The 22,574-nt window shown below is 39.9% G+C and overlaps 1 protein-coding gene across 3 annotated transcripts in view; it reads right to left on the bottom strand.

Moving 5' to 3' along the window:
* The window catches only part of LOC143288497 (unconventional myosin-XIX-like), a 47,389-nt gene that overhangs the window by 14,842 nt on the left and 9,973 nt on the right, over window positions 1–22,574 (bottom strand). Inside the window, exons 1-15 of one of the 3 annotated variants that reach the window (XM_076597067.1) lie at window positions 21,923–22,012; window positions 18,904–19,098; window positions 15,977–16,090; window positions 13,891–13,990; window positions 12,360–12,502; window positions 11,656–11,769; window positions 11,283–11,344; window positions 10,638–10,711; window positions 8,490–8,559; window positions 7,691–7,793; window positions 6,859–6,958; window positions 5,870–5,958; window positions 4,919–5,000; window positions 2,222–2,405; window positions 1,811–1,878 (exon numbers count right to left, since the gene is read on the bottom strand). In XM_076597067.1, the coding sequence (XP_076453182.1) occupies window positions 1,811–1,878; window positions 2,222–2,405; window positions 4,919–5,000; window positions 5,870–5,958; window positions 6,859–6,958; window positions 7,691–7,793; window positions 8,490–8,559; window positions 10,638–10,711; window positions 11,283–11,344; window positions 11,656–11,769; window positions 12,360–12,502; window positions 13,891–13,990; window positions 15,977–16,090; window positions 18,904–19,059 (1,459 nt within the window). In that variant the 5' untranslated portion in view covers window positions 19,060–19,098; window positions 21,923–22,012. Of the gene's footprint in view, window positions 1–1,810; window positions 1,879–2,221; window positions 2,406–4,918; window positions 5,001–5,869; window positions 5,959–6,858; window positions 6,959–7,690; window positions 7,794–8,489; window positions 8,560–10,637; window positions 10,712–11,282; window positions 11,345–11,655; window positions 11,770–12,359; window positions 12,503–13,890; window positions 13,991–15,976; window positions 16,091–18,903; window positions 19,099–21,922; window positions 22,013–22,574 lie in introns of those variants that run through there. The other 2 variants (XM_076597065.1, XM_076597066.1) reach the window with 2 other exon arrangements.

The following is a 22,574-nucleotide window of genomic DNA, read 5'->3' as shown; positions in this document are numbered from 1 at the left end:
CTGGGCAGCCTGGCTGTGTGCTGGCATGCAGCCAGCAGACCAACCCCACCCCCTCCCTCTGTGACGAACTGGACTGACCCCCACCCCACCCCCTCTCCTCACCTCCTTTTCCTTTCCACACTGGACACTGGGTAATTCAACAGTACTTGTTCCAGCAACAGATTCAACTGTCACTTTACCTCTGGCCTGCTTCAGACGCAGACTGGTCGGTCTTCGCAGGGACACAACTTAACATCACCGTTACTTTTCACCATGTGACAAAAAGTGGGTGGTGGTGACTGTTATTATCATAATCCAAATCTGCACCTGAATCACCACTCTCTCCTCTACACCAATTCCCCACTGTCCATGTCTTTCATTATTTCGCAAGCCACTTCTAACCCAGTAAGGCTATCAAAACATTCGAAAAATGAGATGATATCAATCCATGCAAGACAACGCTATCCTGACCAGCCGTATGCGCAAAGTGACTCCAGAATTTTCCACTACTTGTGAGTCATACTGTGCAGACTGAATAAACCCAAGGGTGCAAACAATCCTCAAACTTTCTAGACAACAGGGTGAAACAGAGTGGGTCATTTCCCTTTCCTTAACTCTTTCCGGACGAAGGAATGCTCACGCATTCCTACACAAAACATATTCGGATTCGGACGAAGGAATGGAATAGCATTCTCCGAAAGTAAAATTCCATCATGCGCTGTACACGTGATTTTGTGATTAGCCAAGCAGAGTGCGCTATTCTGGGTCACTCCACAATCGAACAGAATGATTGGTCAGCCTGGGATGTGTGGCCCGTCTCGCACACACGCTGACAAAGTCACTGACCGGTCGTCTGCTCGCGTGCCAGCCTGTTAGCAAAGCGGGCTCTTCTCAGAATGTTGAGAAGCGAACAAGGCAGTGACGGCAACGTTTTAGGGTTGCCGAAGTACTTGAAATGCTACAAACTGAAGGGTCGGACATTGAAGAGGTGGATGATGACGAAGAAGAAAGCGAATTTAATGCAGAAAGCGAGCATGGGTATGGTGATTCAGGGTGAAAAATTGGCAGTATTTTCTACATATGGCAAAACTGTAAAAATAAGATGAGAAATTTGATTTTTTTTTTTTAATATGTAATAGCTCAACACGTAATAAACCAGTTCTGAAAGTTTCATTTTCATACACAGTATTTTGTATTTTTTGTAATTTTTTTCCAAACCCTTACAAATGGGCCGTCTGTGGGGAAAAGCAAGGGAGAAAACTTGTCGTCCCGAGTGAGTTAAACTATCAACAATTGCTAAGAAAACTGGACGTGAGAGATACATCCTGTAGGCGTATGACAGTACAACGAAAGGGACTAAGTCATACGTCTCAAGGCTGGCAAACAGTTAACAACGCAACGTTATTCCTCCTCAACATCTCTGCTGACGTGTACGGTGTGCAGATGAGTGTGTACACAATGAACGCCACCTGCTCAAAAAGTGTGCATAATTAATGCTGCCTGCTCAAGTAATACACAAACTTTGTAGTCGCTGAATTTGAAAACATGAAGTTCATCTGATAAATCATTCAACTGTACTTTCAATATGTGACAGTGTGCATTTTGCGTTTTGTTCCCATAGCATATAAACTCTTCTCTGCGTACATGGAGATGAGTTATATATTCAGTAAACAGTTTCTGCTTGTCATGATATATTGCTTTATTTGAATAATATTCCAGTTGACAGTCAGTAGTCTTCATCGAGAACAGCTGATTCTAGATGAAAATCAGTGTTCTTTCATCACTCCTTCCTGCAGAGCTTCCACCATGTTTCATGGAAATGTTGACTCACCAATGACGTTGTCAAAGACTTCTGCCTTGATACGACTGTTGATGAAGCCCACCAGCCACTCGAACAGCCTGCAAACAATTACATGGCTGTTTGTTTGTTTGTTTTTTAACTATTAAAAAAATTTTTTTTTTTTAAATGCATGAATGAGAATATTCTCATGAGATCCATTCAGCTTAAAAAAAAAAATAAAAAAATGTTGGAACCTCTTAAGATACCATGGAAATATTACACTCCACAACCCCCCCCCCCCCCCCCCCCCACCCCACCAAAACGTGCCAGCAAGGAAATCTATACAATACAGCCATGCTCCCTGTCCCATCCATGGCTGTGTGAACTTTACCTGGAAATAGATACAAAAGAAAAGAAAAGAAAAAAAAAAAAGCCACAAAGCATCCATCACCTGAACCTCACCTGGAATAGACCAGCATGGCCAGGATGTCTCGGCGACTGCGGGCCTCAGCAATGCTGATGCGTTTGACGCAGAGGCTCTGGCGACGGCCCCCAGCCTGCAGGCTGCGGTGCAGCAAGGTCTGTTTGAGGTGCTCAGGGTTCAATCCCAGCAGCTGCCCACTTTTCTCCAGGGCCTGGTCTGACACTGTACACACACACACACACACACACACAAACACCCACAATGAATGAATGATATGAATATTTTTATAGCGCCTATCCTCAGTCAGAGACTAAGCTCTAAGCGCTTTACAAAGTAGGGGTCACTTGCACTACAGGATGTCCACCTAGGTAGAGCTGACTGATGACTGCCGTTAGGCACTCATCATTCATTTTCTGTGTCATTCATCATATTTCAGGCATGCACACATACACACTCAGACAGGCATGTTAACATTTTACATGTATGACCATTTTGTTTATTTTCCCCCACCATGTAAGCAGCCATACTCCATTTTCTGGGGGCGTGCATGCTGGGTATGTTCTTGTTTCTGTAACCCACCAAACGCTGACATAGATTACAGGATCTTTAACAAGCTTATTTTATCTTCTGCAAGCATATACAGACGAAGGGGGTTCAGGCACTAGCAGGTCTGCACATATGTTGACCTGGGAGATCAGAAAAATCTCCACCTTTACCCACCTGGTGCCATTACCCAGATTCGAACGCAGGACCATCAGATTTAAAGTCCAACATTTTAACCACTCAGCTATTGCACCCGTCAAAACACACACACACACACACATGCACACACACACACGCACACACGATCTCCATGTCACCAGAAACAAAACAAAAGACATAATTAAATCTATCTTTAAACAAAATCTAAAAGTAGGATTTTTTTTTTTAATCTAAAGCATTTTTATTCTTTTTTTAAATACAACAGAAAAGAAACATACACATGATAACAAGAAGAGATAAATGAACAATAAAAATCTAACTAAAAAATTGGACCTGTATGGGGAAAAAATTGATTTACAAACATTGCATAGATTAGCAAGTCTATCATTCTCCCCTCCCCCACAACAGAGTTATACTTACTCATGCTGAATATTTGTCTGCCAAATGCCATGTTTGCACATGTATACAAGCTTATAAAAAATCATTTCAACAAAAAAAAAAAATTAAACATTGAGTTGATTTACAGTGTTAAGAAAAAACTTATTACCATGGTCTGCTGCCTAAAAGTAAGGCCATTCACAAGAGTAGTTCAGTCTGATTTTTGTTTTCATTTTGTTTGCTTGCATTTTTTTTTTTTTTAAGGACTGGGATTTGATAAAACAAATGGCAAAAAAAAGTACAGCACCAACTCACGTTCTGTGGAGGGGTGGTGGTGGATCTAATACCTGAATAAATTTGGGGTTTGGATTCATTATTTGCTAGGAAGACCCCGTCTCCTAAAAGTAACCATTCTCTCTCATGCCTCAAGTCTCCTAAAAGTAACCATTCTCTCTCATGCCTCAAGTCCCAAAGTTCAAGTCTAAAAACAGGAAAACATCCTGCTAAAATAAATAAATAAATTTTTTTTAAAACTAAGAATCTGAGAAACTACGCTTTGTTGACAAAAATGTCTTCCACACACAACGCCTTATTTCTAGTGCGAATGAATTATACTCCTGGAGGTGGAAAAAAAATGAACAACAAAAGTAAAACAAAAACAAAACAAAAAATTAAAATATGTCAATGAGTAAACTTCATTCCATTAAGAATTAAAAAATTTTTTAAAAAACGAACGAGAACAACCCGCATTACAGTAAAAAGAAAAAAAAAGAAAAAAAGAAGAATATAGAAATTAAAAAAACAAAAAACAAATGCAAGGCAAATTCTCCCTCATAAAACAAAACGATCAAACCCAAGTTTCCATTTTCAAGTTTTAATTTCAGTTTTTCACAAGCCAGCTTCAAGACTCTTTAGTAGCATGCCAAAATGTCCATGTGACTTCAAATGCTTGATGCTAAATGCAGCTAGTCTTTCTCATTCACTTCCAATCAGCGTGTATGCAAGAGAAGAAAAAAAAAAAAGAAAAAAGATAGTAACAACAGATGAAAGTCTGCGCTTCAACTCAAGACAGAACATCCCCAAGGCCCATGCAAACACGAGCTCTACCTGACACTTCGATGTAGGATTTTTCGTCAGAGTCCTGACCGTCACTCTGATCTGAGGAGTCTGTGAATACGGTGACAGAAAAAAAGAGAACAGACGTAGGGATGATCAGACAGTGAATGTCAGCCTTCAGAGAGAAGTTGTTGTTTTTCCCGGTCCATCTAAAATCACACATCGTGAGAAAGGTGAAGTATGATAAGTCAGAACACCAAAGGCCTTTTTTTCTTTTTCTTTTTTTTTTTTTTTAAATAACTCATTCTGACGAGCTGACACTCACAGAAGAAGATGTGATACAAAACAAAAAATGTCATATGATACAGTGACCAGTGAACATTTATTCACGAAGGATTGTCTAATATCACATAAAAAAAACCAAAAAAAAATCAGTGTGAAAAGACATCAAATGTTAACTACTACTACTACTACTCCTCTTACTACTGCTGCTGCTACTACTACTACTACTGCTGCTGCTGCTACTTCTACTATTGCTACTGTTAGTGCTGCTGCTACTACTACTACTATGCTGCTACTGCTACTATGCTGCTACTCACTGAGGCTTCCATCCAGATCACTGCTGTCGTCACTGACGTTGACAAAGACCAGGTTCCCCAGGTACAGGATGGCCAGTAAAATCTACACAGAGAAAACTCATGCCTGTCATGGGGCCCAAGCCTGTAATACAACTGGGTGCTGCGTAACACACAGTGCCAGCTGTGATTTAAATGTCTCACCTCCCAAACACTGAGGAAACCTTGGTGATGACCAAATGATTTGGAACACCATTCTGAGCATCTACACAAGTGCAAAGTACGAGCACACTTTCGGTGTTTTACACTCCACACATCTAAGTAATAACACACTTTCTGTGTTTTCAAACTCTTCTTAAGCATGGTCAGCATGAAGCATTAAACTGTAACAGTAAGACTGCCATCTACTGTCTGGGCATGTTGCTTTCCAGTGCTGATTATTCACAAGGTAATCATTTCCAAACAGATTATATGAAGAATGGAATGCTTGAACATAGTTGAACAGACCAAGGCTCTTAATACCAGCATAATCTCTTTTACACGACTTAGCATGTTCGTGCAAGTATATGTATGTCTGCGTGCGTGTGTGTGTGTGTGTGTGTGTGTGTGTATGTGCACACGCACATGTGCGTGAGTGTGTGCATGCATGCATGCATGTCTTCATGCATGTATGTGTTCATTCGTCATTTGTGGTGTGTGTGTGTGTGTGTGTGTGTGTGTGTGTGTGTGTGTGCAAAACATCTGCATGAGTCTGTGTGAAAGGGGTGAATGTCCATACGTTCTATGGAAACGCTTCTTATCCATTCATATCCTGCACACCTCAAAAACTTAACTCCCCCAGTTGTTGATTCCCTGAACACCGCTTTCTACAACTGACCTGAAAGATGTCTTTCTGACTGTCCATGCTCAGCCTTTCTACAACTGACCTGAAAGATATCTTTTCGGCTGTTGGTGCTCAACCTTTCAACGACTGACCTGAAAGATGTCTTTCTGGCTATCGTTGCTCAGCCCGATGCGGCTCATAGCGTCCAGCGTCTCTCTCAGCTCTGCGTTCTCACTGCAGTCTGCAACACACCACAGCATCCTGACGGGTTCACATCCACTTCAGTTTGCAAAGCTGCACTGCTGCGATTTTTCCTTAATTTGTTTTATTTTTTCATTTGTGTGTGTGTGTGTTGAGGAGTCCCTATGCCCAACCCTCCAAAAATTCACACCAATGATCCCTGAAATCTGAGCTATGCAAATGAGATGTAATGAGACATAACTATGATACAGACTATAAGTTGTAACCGAATGTCTCAAACTCACACACACACACACACACAAATACATTACGACATATCACAATCACACCACACGCGCCATGAAAACAAAAACAAAAGCCTAAAATCTAAACAGAAGATGCAAACCCGAACCTTCCACCACCACCACCCTGCTCTTTTTTCCTTTTCTTCTTTATTTTATTTATTTATTCAGACTTCTTGCTATAGCGCATATTCTTGAAGCTCTATGCGCTTTACAATAGCACTAAAAAAAAAACATTCACTCAAACATCCCCACACATATGCATATAATTTGAAATATAGGCGAGAGAGAAAAATTAAAATAGGTCATGTCAGTTGATTAAATCAAGAAATGCAACAGGTATTAAAAAAAAACAAAAAAAAAAAAACACCCCGCATTACACACACAGATCAAAACTAGAAAGATGAAACAAATGTTCACACACACACATACACACACACACACACACACACACACGAATGACAAACAATTGAAACACACAGGCTACATCATCACATGATAAAGCAATATTCATCAAACATTTCAAGTAAAAACGTATGTACATCATTACATTTAAGAAATTAAACCTGAAGGTGAAGACAACGACAACACCAAACACTATCCCAGTCTCCCAGCATTGTCTTAAAAAATCTTTCCAGCTGCACCATTCACACACGTACCCTGGTTGCAAGGCACGCAGACGAAGGTGGTGTCAGCCATCTCAGCCTGCAGGTCCCTCATCCAGTCAGGGTCGCTGGGCTCTGCCCTCAGTCCTGTCATCTGTCGGCACACAACACGACGCATATACACATACACATACTTCATTGTCAGTACTTGGGTACACAGATTTGTGTTTCGGCAGCAGCAGCACAAGTCCAACATAAAAACAAACAAGTAAAGTAAAATATATGAAAAATAAAAAAAGATAAACTGGATGGCACCAAACAGAAATTACTATAATATATATATATATATATATATATATATATATATATATACACACACAGATTATTGAGTTCAACGGAATACAGTTTCTTTATCAGACAAGAGAAACAGAGTTTCTATTATCATACAACAGACTACATTTTCTTTATCACACAAACAGTTTTCTCTTATCATACAAAAGATTACACAGTATCTTTACCAGACAATAGGTAAATAGTTTCTGTTATCATACAACAGACTACAGTTTCTTTATCAGACAACAGAAACAGAGTTTATGTTATCATATGAAATACCCTCAAACTAGGAGGCAAGATTGTACTGGCTCGTAGTGCTGTAGCCTTTGTGGCCAGCTGGCCTTTGGTGACCATCACAACACCAACTGTCCTGAAGCTCTCTTGGCCGAGAAAGTGGGGATGTAACTCGTGCAAGACGCTCCCCACTATAATCAGATTCTAGCCCAGATAGTCGTCGTCAGGTCAGCAGCTGCCTCCTCTGCTGTTCTGATGGCCATGGTCGGACATGACTATCACACATGGAAATACCCCACCACCCACCAAGGCAGCGTACCTGATAGAAGACATGGAAGTTGTTCTCCCTCTCGCCCTGGTGCATGACGCGCGTCTTCTCCAGCAGGTAGGTCTCTATGGCACCCCCCTGGATCTGACCGCTCCTGACGCCCACACACATACAAATTCCTTCATCATCACTTCTTTCTTTTTAAGCAATATTTCTTCCATGGTTTTTTTCTTTTTTCTTTTCTTTCTTGGAAGAAAAATCCAATGAACATTACAAATTATAAAAGAACATGGTAATGATACACACAAATGGGGTCTCAGTGCTGGCAGGTGTGCAAATTAATATGGGAGATCTGGAAAAAAAAACCTCCACCCTCAAATTAACCTATCTAGCACCATGACTGGTATCTGATCCCTGAAAGTCCCAACACTTTACCCACTCGAGTGGCTGTTACAGCAGTCAGGCTGTCTCCAGTTCTGTTCATCCTTTCCAGACCCCACAGTTCTGGACATCATCATACATGTTTGCACAGCAGCACCTACCATCTCTCTCTGAGATGAAAACCAATGAACACGTCATGTTTGCACAGCACTTCGCCTGTCATCCCCCTTCCTTCATGGCAGAAGAAATGAGAGAAAAACGACATGATAAAAACATACATACAAACAAAAAATTAAAGAAAAATAAACACACACACAAAAAAAAGAAAAAAAAAAGCAGCAGCAGTATACAGAAAAAAATGAAAAGAAACAATGACAACAAAAAAGACAAATACTAAGAGACAAAGAAACACAGAGAGAGAGAGAGAGAGACAAAGAAGAAACAATGAACAACAATCTTTTGACCTCACCTCAAAAACTGAAGCTGGATGAATTTCCCAAACCTGGAGCTGTTGTCGTTTCTGGTGGTGGCAGCATTCCCTGCACAGTTCCACAACGCCGACTATTTCACTCTGAATAAAACAGCTCAGACAGATTCAATAAATGCAAAACGATAATGAAAGGAGGAGTTTGTATTATACTCCATGTTTGGTGTCATATACTGTACCATGTCAAACTGATGCAAACTAGGCCTATTGGTTTGCTCTGCTTGGCCAAATTTCGCGCGGCTAACAGTGAAAAGACGGGCCCACCCGTTCTCAGCCAATCAAACGCCTCTAAAAACTATAAGCGCTTAATCATTCCTTTGGCCAAGGCTCTCCACGCCATCTTGTCAGGTTTACGCTCTGTCTCGTCTTACGCTTTTTTCGGCTGTTCAGCGTATCCTTTTGGCCTTATTTTGTTGCATGCGGCTTGTGTTTATTGTATGCTTACATTCTGTGTACTCGATTCGACTCGGCACCCTCGATTCGTTCGATTTTTTCTGCCTCTAAGTCGATCCTGTCTTTCCTTTCTCTGTTGGGGGTCGGATTTTCGCTGGGTGCCTAAGCGCGGGTTCCATGCCTCGTGTGCCATACCACGAAGGCAGGGGATCATGATGCTGGGATTGAGACTCGGTAAGAGACTCTCCCAGGCCCGGAGCTCATGATTCCTCCCGTATCCTTTTGAGTGGGAGTGACTGAGTTTTGTAATACTGAAAAGTTTGCAGGAAAGGTCCAGTGGCAGCTTGATGCCTCTAGTGGGGCTGCGGGGGTAATGCACAAAATGGCAACAACAAAAAAAGTTGACATTAAAGCACAGTCTACAGCATTCCTGAATTTTGAACTTTTCATTATTCATATTCAGAGCTTTTTCTTGTTTTTAATTTTTTTCATTTTTTAACTCTTTCACCGCCTTGGGCAACTTTAGTCGACTAGACAGTGCACTGCCACAGGCAACTTAAGTGGACATTATCAGATCATGTTAAAAGGATCCTTTTTCACATTGTAACAAAGCTTGACAGCTACAACCAGTTTCCTGCCAGTAGAGCAATAACTAACCTTTACCCCCCTAACAGTTTGAAGTGAACAAGTCCATTGTCTTGTTTTGACATGAACCAAAGCCTGTGACTGAGAGCTTCCATTCTAAGATGCTTGGCGCTGAGGCGTGTTTTTCAAACAGAAACTTGGAGTGAGAGATTTAAGGCAAAGAACATTTGAGTAATACATATATAATGTATGTGTGCGTTCACACATGCATGCATTTGTGTGTGTGTGTGTGTGTGTGTGTGTGTGTGTGTGTGTGTGTGTGTAAGCCTACTCTTTTTTTCTTTTTTTTAAAGAGTAGGAACTGCAGCCCAACTACTCAAAAGAAAAAGACTATTGTAGAAAATGAATAAAAGTTGGTTTACTATTTGGTGCAAGAGTTTCAGCAGCAACAACAGTGCCACTGAAAAACAAAATGCAACCAAAAGAGTGGCGCATGGGAGCTGTCCACCTGATACCCAGCTTTCTGGCAACATTCTGGATCCAGGTTGACCATGTGCCTGCCATATTCCTTTCCCCTCTTTCTTCCCCACTACAACACATTTCATCTAACCCTGACTCTTGAAAAGTCAGCCCTGAAACGGCCCCTCTTGGGTTGGCTGGGCTGTAAGAGACATGATTTTATTTGACTCTTGTTAGAGCACAAAATTTCATCTAAACATTTTCTTACTTTCAGACGTTTTCGTAATAAATATTGCCCTTCAGTTGCTTGCTGAACATTGCTTAGTTTGGGACTTTTTCATAAAGAAAAGGATATATTTACAATTGCCACTGTCACGATGTCACACACACACACACATGCAAAACCAGGCCACAATGTATTTTTTTAAAAGAATTAACTTTTTCACAACTTTTGTCAAAACTTTCCAAAGGAAAAATCACACAAGGGCTACATTTTCATACTCTGTGTATTACAGAGCATAAAAAACGCAATCCTAATATAAAATACTCTCAGTCTCCTCACAGGCGTATCAGTGTGTTGTTCTCTCAACAAATCGACAGACGCACTACCACCCCTGCCTTAGACTTGCACAGCTGCAGCTGAAGCATGTCAAAATGAAACACAAAGTGTGTAGATCTGCTGCGCTAACTCACCAAAGGCTTCCAAGATAGGGTTGGAATCCACAACTCTTTGCTCAATCTGGAACCCCTTGTCGTCTAGACTCCAGCTGAAATAAAGCATGGCATCAAGTTCAGGTGTAACTAATGCAAGGCTGACAGGGAATAAGGGACACAGAGGAAACATGGCAAACAAGGAGATGCTAAAAGACAATGAAAATGTATACACACACAATGAAGAAAATGTTTGTGGTGTGGATATGTGTGAATGTATGTATGAGTGAGTTAGTGATTGTGTAAGTGTGTGTGTGTGTTTGTGTGTGTATGTGTGCTCCTATAGTATATGTGTGTGTGTGTGTGTGAACAAGCAGGAGAAAGCACCCAGGTGTATATTTAATTTGAGCATATACCTATTCATACCTATCTCCAATCAAGGACTAATCTTTTTTTTTCTTTCATCTGTCCATGCGAAGTCTCAGAGTTTAAACAAGATGCATATAATTGTCCATCTGTGGTGCAAAATGCAAACGCATTCATCAAAACTGGAAACGATTAGTGAAATACTTGGACCCAAATATTTACTGATTCCCCCACCCCCCTCCCTCCCTCCCTCTCTCTCTCACTCCCTTTCAATCAAACCAGCCCTCCTCCAAAGCACTCCCTCTTCCAGCTTCTCCTTACCTTTCAATGACAGGATTGGCAATGATGGTGAGATATCTCAGCAAATGTTTTGCTGACACAGTCTGCAAATAACAAAAAAAAAAAGAAAGAAAAGAAAAAAAGAAAAAAGAAAACAAAGTTTATTCATTAAGTTAACTCCTTGTCACCAAACACTATCACTCTCGACAAGTTTAACAAATTTCCACAAGCAGAATACAGACAGACAGCATCCACTTACTGTGACAACACATCTTGTCAAGGAGGAACCTGCCACACACACACACACACACACACACACACGCACACACACACACTCATAAGCACACACACACACACACACACACACACTCAATCAACTAACAGAAAATAATTTGTATTCTTTTTCAAATGCTACCTTTCCTGCTCCGCTCTCGCCACTGATGACGATGCTCTGGTTGACGTGGCCCAACTCTCGGACCAGGCTGATGTAGGCATTCTCTGCCACAGGGTAGATGTGAGGCAGCAGGCCCTGATGGGGACACACACACACACACAAAGAGTGATAATACCATGCATCAGTATCTCACTATCAGTCTTGTTCATCCTTGAGCTGTTTGGTTGCTTTCTTCTTTTCTTTCTTTTTTGTTTTTGAGATTTTGAATCATGATATTCAAAGACCAACCTGCATTATGCAAAAAAAAAAAAAAACACAAAAAAAACCCACAACAACTGTGAAATGGGCTTAACAACATAATTAAGTGAAATAATATTAATTAGTTTGGTTATCAGTTTCCGGACCTGTTGTTTGTTGTTTGCTCCTGCCGCCAACCCTCCACTCACTCTCTCTCTCTCACACACACACACACACACACACACGTGTATACACACACATACATGCACATACGCGTCAGTTGGATCTAACCAGGAAGACAGCCTGTTGTGCAAATGACTCGTATTTGTAAAGCTCTTGGTCCCTGACCAAAAATAAGCACTGTACAAATATCAATAATACATGTAATGCACACACACACACACACACACACACACACACACAAACACACACCACAAACACACACACACACACCACAAACACACACACACACACACAACTCCTGGTACCTGTTCCCTGGAGTGGTAGGCCTGTATTTGCTCCATGGTGTACAGATGGCTCACATCTTTGTAGGGGTTCACAGCCACCACTGTGTTACCAGCATTGGTGTAGTAAATCCCCACTTCAAACCGCTTGTGCAGGCAGGACAGAACTGCACAACACAAAACAATCCGATTACATGTGCACCTTATAAGCAGGGCATCATAAAAAAAAAGAGTGATTTCATATGAAAGCACGCGTCATGAGAAAATAAATTTGCTTTGAAAAAATGCAGAACGTTCACAGATGAGCACCCCATAATGCATTCCACAATACTCTAGGTTTCGAGATGTCTATCTGACGGGCGCAATAGCCGAGTGGTTAAAGCGTTGGACTGTCAATCTGAGGGTCTCGGGTTCGAATCACGGTGACGGCGCCTGGTGGGTAAAGGGTGGACATTTTTACGATCTCCCAGGTCAACATATGTGCAGACCTGCTAGTGCCTGAACCCCCTTCGTGTGTATATGCAAGCAGAAGATCAAATACGCACGTTAAAAATCCTGTAATCCATGTCAGCGTTCGGTGGGTTATGGAAACAAGAACATACCCAGCATGCACACCCCCGAAAACGGAGTATGGCTGCCTACGTGGCGGGGTAAAAATGGTCATACACGTAAAAGCCCACTCGTGTGCATACGAGTGAACGCAGAAGAAGAAGAAGAAGAGATGTCTATCTGCCAGTACAGCGTCCATGAGTGTCTGGATTCAAAACCCTGTCTTGCCTTCTCTCCCAAGTTGGACTGGAAAAATCAAACTGCGCATCTAGTCATTCAGATGAGTCAACAAAGCGAGGTCCTGTGTGCAACACGCCCTTGAGCACTGAAAAAGAACCCATGGCAACAAAAGTGTTGTCCTCTGGCAAAATTCTGTGGATGAAATCCACTGGCAGTACACAAACATATATGCATGCACCCAAGACCTGGTCAGGCATCTGCCTTGTAGAAATGGTGTAGAGTATATGGATTTGTCTGAATGCAGTGATGTCTCTTTAGACTTTGAGAAACTAAAACTTAAAACTAGGTCTGTTTCTTTTTTTCTTTTTTTTTTTCCTTTCATTTTTTGAGGGGCTGGGGTACCAGAAACTCAATGGTTTTGCTGTGGATAATTGGTTGAATGTCCTGCGAGAATCATGAAAAGGAAATTTTGTTCCCTAAAATTACCTTTAATCTAACATACTTATCGTGACCCACTGGTACAGACTCCAGTAGGGGTCTGGATTCTTGTCCTATGCAAACCAGTGGTCCCCGCAAAAAGAGAAATTGAAAGCCGCAAAAGCTAGTAACCTCCCTTAGTATATTGCATCCCCTCTGTTTACATATATATGCAGTGCCCTCTTTGATGGCAATCTAAAATAATGGAACTGTAGCTTCTGATGATAATATGCAGGGAGATTTGGAGGGTATAAACTGTGGGTCACAGTAAGTATCTTAGATTAAACATCCTTTTTTTTTTCAAAATCCCTAGTGCAATCAGTGAAGAAGAAGTAAGAAGAGGACGTACTTGTAGCTTCATGGACTGGATTGACATGGGTTAGGTTGTTCACCTCAATCGCATCATTCTCCCAGCAAAAGAGCACGTCATCCACATGGAAACTAGTCACCTGGTGGAATGCACACCATTTATATTACAACATGACTTATCAAAAACACAGAAAGAGAAAGAGTGTTCAGCGCATTAATGATGCTTTTAAGTTTAACACCGTCACCTTTTTGTTCTGTTCATAATAAATATTTCTTATTCTTTGACATCTTAAAAACTTTTATTCTTTACACACACACACACGCGCGCATACACACACATTATTTTTCCTCCTGCCCAAAACAAAAAACAAAACAAACAAACAAGAGGCAAAGCCTTCAACTTCAAGACTTACATGTGCTTCAAGCTTTAACCAGTCAAGGAATCATGAGTAGAAAAAAAAAGAGATTTAAAAAATCACTGAAAAGTGCTCTGTATTAAATATGATATATAAAATAAGCTTGGGAGAAAAAAAAAAAGGGTATGCGAGCGGGATCAAACCATGCATGTTTAGTTCCGAAGCAAGCAGAATAATCCCCACTGCTGTGGCGTATCTGACGTCATTTGACTAAATTTAATACTTAAAGCAATGTTGACGTTTTCTTCTTCGTGCGATAGATGTGATTATAGTGGACGTAATAACGCCGTTTAAATCATGTTTTTCGTGTGTTTTATTATATCTCGATTATTCTTTTATTTCGGGGGTAAAGGAGACTTTGCTAGCCCTTCAAGCACAAAGCAACACATGGTAGTAGATCTCTAGATCTGCACGAAACAGTCAAGGCCTACAAACTGAAAGAAACTATCGATTCAATTTTTTCTTTTAAGTTCATTCCAGTTAATTCAGTGTCCACTTAAAGCCTGAACTGGACTATAAATGGCGGGCGATTTGAATCAAGCCAGTTTCTCACCAGAGTCTGACACTGTGACGTCGGTGAAGGTTTATTCAAAATAAAAGCCTAATAAAGCTACGGTTTGGCTTCATTTATGGCAGAGAGCGAGATTTGCCTAGCAGCTTCCAATCTAGACCTGAATTGACTTTGGAAAGTACAAAATGTGTCAGCTACACGTAATACAAAATTTGAATGCAGAGAAAAGGGGCGGAGCTAGAGCCGTTTGTGTTTGCGCTATACGTGTCTGTCAGATAAAAATAGCACCAGCACGTGGTACTGTCCGGTGAGAATTGGAAAGCATGCAGACAGCCCCTCGACGTTGGCAACCGTAAACGACCACATTGTTTGTAAAACATGCAAACGGAGAGAAATATGACGATCTACTAACCTACCGGACACGTGCTCGCGCTTTTTATAGATAAACTCCGCCCCTTTCCCTTTTATGGATAGGCTCTAGTGCGCATGCACAACCGAAACCTTGCTCTCGGGAGTTAAGACTTTAAGAATATTTATATGCAGTAAACACGATAATGGTGTAGTTAGTATTACTGAATGTGTTCTGTCCAGAATTTGTATTTCTTTCCTTTTAATTGTGAACAAGAAAAACGAGGTCATGTCTTCGAATACAACCTACCTGCTAGTAGGCCTAACTCAAGTAGGGAGTGGTTTTTAGAATTTTTGGATTTCGGAACAAACCTCAACGAAATAAACTGTTAATGATTCGGAATAAAAACGGCTTAATTCAGGAGACTTAGAAGTTAGAATCTGTTATTGGTTTGACTGTGAAGATTTTTTTTTCATACTATGTGTAAGTCAAATTTTGTATTGGCAGAGAAGGTATTTCCAGAAAAAAAATGGCAATGTTAAAGTTTACCATGGACACACACACAAACACACACACAGACAACTGAATACCGGGTTAAAACATAGGCATCAAAAGTATGTCAGGAAAAAAAATCCTTTGAAAGAAGTTTCACACAGCTCAAGTTACATTCTGGCTGGCTTTGCCACTGGTTGTTCTGTCTATAACTTCCAATTCATGGTTTTCGTGACAAACAAATATGATTATGTTTCAGAAAAGAAAAAACAGAAAAAAAAAACAACTACACACACACACACACACAAAAGCAAGACCCTATGGACATCCTCCCTCCCCCCAACACCCTCTCCCTCACCTGTTCAGAGTCCTCCATCATCGCCACGGTGACCAGGTCCTCCTGGGAATCCACCTCCCTCACCACTGCCTCCTTCCAGGCCTCATCCTCACTGTACACATACACCGCCTGTCCCTGCAGTGGTAAGAAAGACAAACCCAGGGGTGAACATCGGCATCAGACATGGACTGTTAAATTAAACAGCTGTGATCGTCAGTCATTTTAATTTGTTTGCTGAAAAGGACAAATGTCCAATTACTTTTTCAAAGGCGGTGTCATTGTACGATGATGCGTTTATTTGTCAGCTCAGACGCTGTGTGTGACTGTGAGACTTTGGTGACAAACAGACCCTCCCTCAAATTTACTTGTTCAACTGGAACAAGGCCATGATAGTAGTTTTTTTTAACTGTAATATATTGTAGTGATACTGAGTTTACATACTCTGTTCATTCAGATCATAGCTGATGAACAAACTATCGACTTGACCTGGACAAATGTCCTATTATGTTTGGGCGAGTCAGCAGGCGTCCTATTAATGCATTATTGTCCATGTACACCCTGTGCATCACGAGTGACAACTGTGGTTTAAGGAAACAACAATAACAAGCTTGAACTCTTTCTTTTCTTGTTAAGGGTAATGAAAAATAAACAATGGTTGATCTGCCAACAGTATTAGTGCATTTGTTTTTTGGTTAGTGGTGGTAGTGGTGGTGGTTGTATAAATTTGTGCATGATTGTTTAAAGATCTGTGAAGTGAAGTAAAAAAAAAAAAAACCAAAACAAATAAAACTAAAAAAATGACTGGCCATTTATAACCAAGCAACAAATCCCCTGAAAATGCACACACAAACACACTGTCATGAGTACACACGCACACGCACACACACTGTAAGCACACACACATACAAGACAGATATATATATATATATATATATATATATATATATATATATAATACACACAAAGTACACACACACACACACAGTGATTGCTCGTTTACACCCCTACCTACTCACACTAAAAGGTGTTAAATCAATACGTTTTTGTGTGTCTGGAACAAGGCATAAACTCTAAGTTAACTTCTTGCCTGTCTCTGTCTCATTAATGCTGGTTTACTACTTCAGATTCGTTCTGCTTAGCGCTTGATTTAAAAAAAGGTTTAGCTGTAATCATCCTTTAACACTAACACAGTGCTCTGTCTCAATGTTACAACTGTGTACCTTTCCAAGTGTGTGTGTGTGTGTGTGTGTGTGTGTGTGTGTGTGTGTGTGTGTGCATGTCAGTGCTTGGTGTGTCTCCCAGCCCTAAATGGTCTCTTGTTGAGGCCATGACTGGGCTGAAACTTGAACAAGCAATATATTTGAGTGTAGTAGTCAAGTGTGCAATTAAACATGTGTCATTAGTTTAAAAGAACAAACCGTAAACTGTCAGCAAAATGTGTATAAAATCAAGTGGTTTCACTTTATCCTCATGTCTACATGATTCTCTCTCAGACATCAAACATCAACAAAAACAAACAGTATGTTAGCCCCCTACCTGTTCTTTCTTTTGTATGCCTGTGTACATGTGTATGTGCGTGTGAGTGTGAGTGTGTGTGTGTGTGTGTGTGTGTGTGTGTGTGTGTGCGCGCGCGCGCGTGCGTGCACGCAAGCATATGCGTGCAATGGATTACAAGTGATATACTGACATCCAACTCATCACTGGTCTGACTACTAACTCAGTTTTGTCATTTACTAAGTTGAGCTGTCTGTTTATTCCACAAGCGTTAAACCAAAAACTGAATGACTCATCACTGTGCAGTAGATGAACCTTTCTCTTTAATCAAAAAGTGAATGACTCATCACTGTGCAGTAGATGAACCTTTCTCTTTAATCAAAAAGTGAATGACTCATCACTGTGCAGTACATGAACCTTTCTCTTTAATCAAAAAGTGAATGACTGATCACTGTGCAGTAGATGAACCTTTCTCTTTAATCAAAAACTGAATGACTGCTCACTGTGCAGTAGATGAACCTTTCTCTTTAATCAAAAAGTGAATGACTGATCACTGTGCAGTAGATGAACCTTTCTCTTTAATCAAAAAGTGAATGACTCATCACTGTGCAGTACATGAACCTTTCTCTTTAATCAAAAAGTGAATGACTCATCACTAGATGAACCTTTCTCTTTAATCAAAAAGTGAATGACTCATCACTGTGCAGTACATGAACCTTTCTCTTTAATCAAAAACTGAATGACTCATCACTAGATGAACCTTTCTCTTTAATCAAAAAGTGAATGACTCATCACTGTGCAGTAGATGAACCTTTCTCTTTAATCAAAAAGTGAATGACTCATCACTGTGCAGTACATGAACCTTTCTCTTTAATCAAAAAGTGAATGACTCATCACTAGATGAACCTTTCTCTTTAATCAAAAAGTGAATGACTGATCACTGTGCAGTAGATGAACCTTTCTCTTTAATCAAAAACTGAATGACTGCTCACTGTGCAGTAGATGAACCTTTCTCTTTAATCAAAAAGTGAATGACTCATCACTGTGCAGTAGATGAACCTTTCTCTTTAATCAAAAAGTGAATGACTCATCACTGTGCAGTACATGAACCTTTCTCTTTAATCAAAAAGTGAATGACTCATCACTGTGCAGTACATGAACCTTTCTCTTTAATCAAAAACTGAATGACTGATCACTGTGCAGTAGATGAACCTTTCTCTTTAATCAAAAAGTGAATGACTCATCACTAGATGAACCTTTCTCTTTAATCAAAAAGTGAATGACTGATCACTGTGCAGTAGAAAAACCTTTCTCTTTAATCAAAAACTGAATGACTCATCACTGTGCAGTAGATGAACCTTTCTCTTTAATCAAAAAGTGAATGACTCATCACTGTGCAGGAGACAAACTAATCTCTCTTCTGTCTGGACTGCGAACATCAAAAAATTCAGTACCTTTTTAAGTCTCATTGTGTCTCCCACGCCATTATTTCTGTTCTTGTTTGCAAGGTACGGGTGCTTCTGTTTCAATATGGGACTGGGCGCGGGACTGGACGCTGGACTGAAGAGAAGCTTCCGCTTCACTCCCCGTGTCACAGCGTCTTCATCCATCCTTCAGGCCTGGAGTGACCGCACAGCTGAGCTTTCCTGCTGATCACGAGATAATAAATAATAATATTAACAACAGCTACAGCAACAATACTAAAATAAAATGCAGCAAAATAAGATAAATGAATATATAAAAATAAGTAAACAAATTATAATAAACAAAATTAAACAGATAAAACAAAGAACTAAATAAAGAAAGAAAGGGATATAATAACACACACACACACACACACAAGCGCACAGACACATGCACACAAACACACACACACACACTCCTGTGTATCGCAGCTCCCAGCAAACACACACACACACACACACACACACACACACACACACACACTCCTATATCTTGCAGCTTCCACAATATCTACAAAACACACAAGTATATATATACTCACACGCAAACCCCAATAAACATAAGAAAGAAGAATGGAATGTGTCAATGGGAAAGTACACACACACACACACACACACACACACACACACAACACACACACACACACACAAACACCTAGACATCCATTTAAGCAGATTTGGGTACATCTTATGTGCTTTGATGCCACATTCGAATTGAAATTTTGATTCAATAAAGACAAAAATAGGATGAAAACAAGCAAAATCAAAGCCCTTCACCTACAACATTAACAGGGCTACACCACTGCAACTGACAGGGATGCGGAGGATGCACTGAAGGTTGACACCATGGCACAGACAGGCATGTTTGCCAAGTGGTTAGACTTAGAGCATCAGAGTTCACTCTTGAGGGTCCTGGGTTTGATCCCAATATAGGCTTCTTGTAAATCATCTAAAGGTGAATTTTTTCTTCTTCTATTTTTATCTCCCATGTCAACAGATGTAAAGACAGATCTGAAAGTGCTTGAACTCCCTTGATGTGTGTGTGTGTGTGTGTGTGTGTGTGTGCGCGCGCGCGCGCGAAAGTGTGTGTGCGCACGTGCGTACATGCATGTGCACATGTGTTTCTATGTTTATCACTTTTTGTGTATAAATTATGAATATATAACAATAATCAACATGCATGCAGAAGACAAAGTAGTGTAATATATAGGATCCTGCAGTGTAATTATATTAAATACGTCAGTGAGTTAAGGAAACACAGAAATTATACCCAAGCATGGCACAAATGGATAATAATCTTCAAGGTAATGATCATGCTGGTTGTCTAATACTATTCAGAAAGCAGAAGGAAGGGCAGAGTGGGAAGCAGGCTATGTCCTTTGTGGTGGATAACTGTGAGTGTGAACGCTGGGGGTATGGAGAGGCAACTGAATGATCAATACATGTGTGAAATGTTGTTTCCTCACTCCCCCTTCTCACTTCTGTTGCACATCTCTCCTCAACTATGACAAACTCAGCAATGAGCAGGTAATACATTTGTTGATACTTTTACACACAGTGATAAGCCAATCTTTCTCGGGCCAGCAAGCTTTCAGTTCAAGCTCCAGTTCCTGATTTAATCATTTATGCAATCAAATCAAATCAAATGACAGCTACTCTTCCATTGTTATTTATACTGTTATCAAAATTTGTACATAAAGTATAACATGGGTTGGGTTTTTTGTTGTTGTTGTTTTTTTGTTTGTTTGGGTTTTTTTTCTCTTGTTTTGTTTTTTTCAGGTTTCCATCACTGATTTTTTTTTTTATTTGGATACTATATTGGGCACTGTACCTACCCCTAAATTTATCTAAAATTCAGAATCTGTAATCATAGTGTGAGTGCAAGCATGCATACATCATTATGTATAGATCTGATGATCGGTGCCTGTGCATGTGATGGGAGGGAGGTGTGGCAGGTGATGAGTGACTGATTAAAAATGGGACAGTGTTTGCATGCATACTCAGTGTTATACTGGTTGTTAACTTGCAGCTGTCTCAAAACAAAACAACAACAAAATGTTTTAAAATATTGCTGATTCAGTAATGCCTAATGGCTGTTTTGTGATTGGTTGGTTTCCATGTTTATTTCATCATGTGCTATACACTTTGTGTAACAATAAAAATTCCCTTTATCAAATGATTATTTTATCTAATATCTTTAAGATTTACTTTCATAAAAGATTCAAACTTCATGATTATAATTTAGCTATTAGCATAAGTTCTAGGGATTGTTTTACACAACATAGTTAATTTTGTTCACAATATTTTGTTGTACACAATAACCCGTTTGCCATAGACGAGACCTAGTGACAGCTTTTACACAAGTCTGTTGTCAGATTTGTTTGTTCTGTTAAGTCAGGTGTCAGGTTGTTCCCAAAAAATCAATGTCAGCTAAAAAATATATTCCCCAAATGATGTACTTACAACTTTTATGCCCAAGTAATTCAAGTATTTAAGTAATGAGGAATGGATTGTAAACTTACACAATACTGCAATACTTCTGGGTTTTTTCTTTTCTTTTCTTTTTTTCCTTCTCCAATAGCAAAAACAAAAACAAAACAAAAACAACCCCGCAATAACAACTGTCGTTCCTAAATCATATTTACTAATCAACTTCAAAGAATATATTCAACATTAACAAAAAATAATAATCATGAAATGTTTACATCTGACAGCAGATCGGCTAGAACAACTAAGAATAACTTCAGTAAGATTTAGAAAAAAATATTTTGCACCAAAGTTTATACGGATCTCGATCAGTCGAGGAACAGAATGGCACTTTCAGTTTCACTGATTCAGTGATTCACACAATCGCGACAAAGTGAACGTTGCTTGGGAGGTTGGAACGTGCACAGCATTACGGTTACAATGGCTGCTAAAAATGCCGTCTATGCTTTCATCTCGGCCTGTATACATCGAGTGAGTAAAATGTGCATATCTCTATCACCAAGATATCAAATCTTTCACTCACCTTTGCCAACTAACTTGTCAACGTTGAAACTACCACGTTTCAAGGTTACAAAAAGTACGCTTGTTTTCGTTTTAAGACACCCGCCATGTTGGTTCTGGCTTGAAAACGGACCAATCAACGTGACGTTTTTCAACTGGTGTTTGCCGTTTAAGAACTGTGCAAAGTCGACCCCACAGGTATGTATTTGCACAGTGATAAGCGTAACCCAAATACACAACCAACGATTTGTCTTGAAGAGCTGTATAACAATCATAAAAGTGTCATGTTACATACACTCTTTATTCTAACAAAAAAATTATTTCAAAACGTTGATGTAACCTCGACAATTTTCACCATATCCTACACTGTGATCTATTTTTATGGACGAACCTATTTTGAATTATTTCAAATTCAAACGAACTTAAAAGGAGTTGTAAATATATATATATATATATATATATATATATATATATTGTATATATGTGTGTGTGTGTGTGTGTGTGTGTGTGTGTGTGTGTGTGTGTGTGTGCATATGTGTGTGTGTGTGTGTGTGTGTGTGTGTGTGTGTTTCTTTGTTAGCCTGATTTCACGTGGTACTAACATGGGCCTCAGTACCGGTACTTACGAAGTTACAATTTGAAGGTAAATAATAAACTTGTCTTGGTGAACAAAA

The sequence above is a fragment of the Babylonia areolata genome, chromosome 12, assembly GCF_041734735.1.
Source record: "Babylonia areolata isolate BAREFJ2019XMU chromosome 12, ASM4173473v1, whole genome shotgun sequence".
Lineage (NCBI taxonomy): Eukaryota > Metazoa > Mollusca > Gastropoda > Neogastropoda > Buccinidae > Babylonia > Babylonia areolata.
This window is presented reverse-complemented; position numbering and strand designations above follow the sequence as displayed.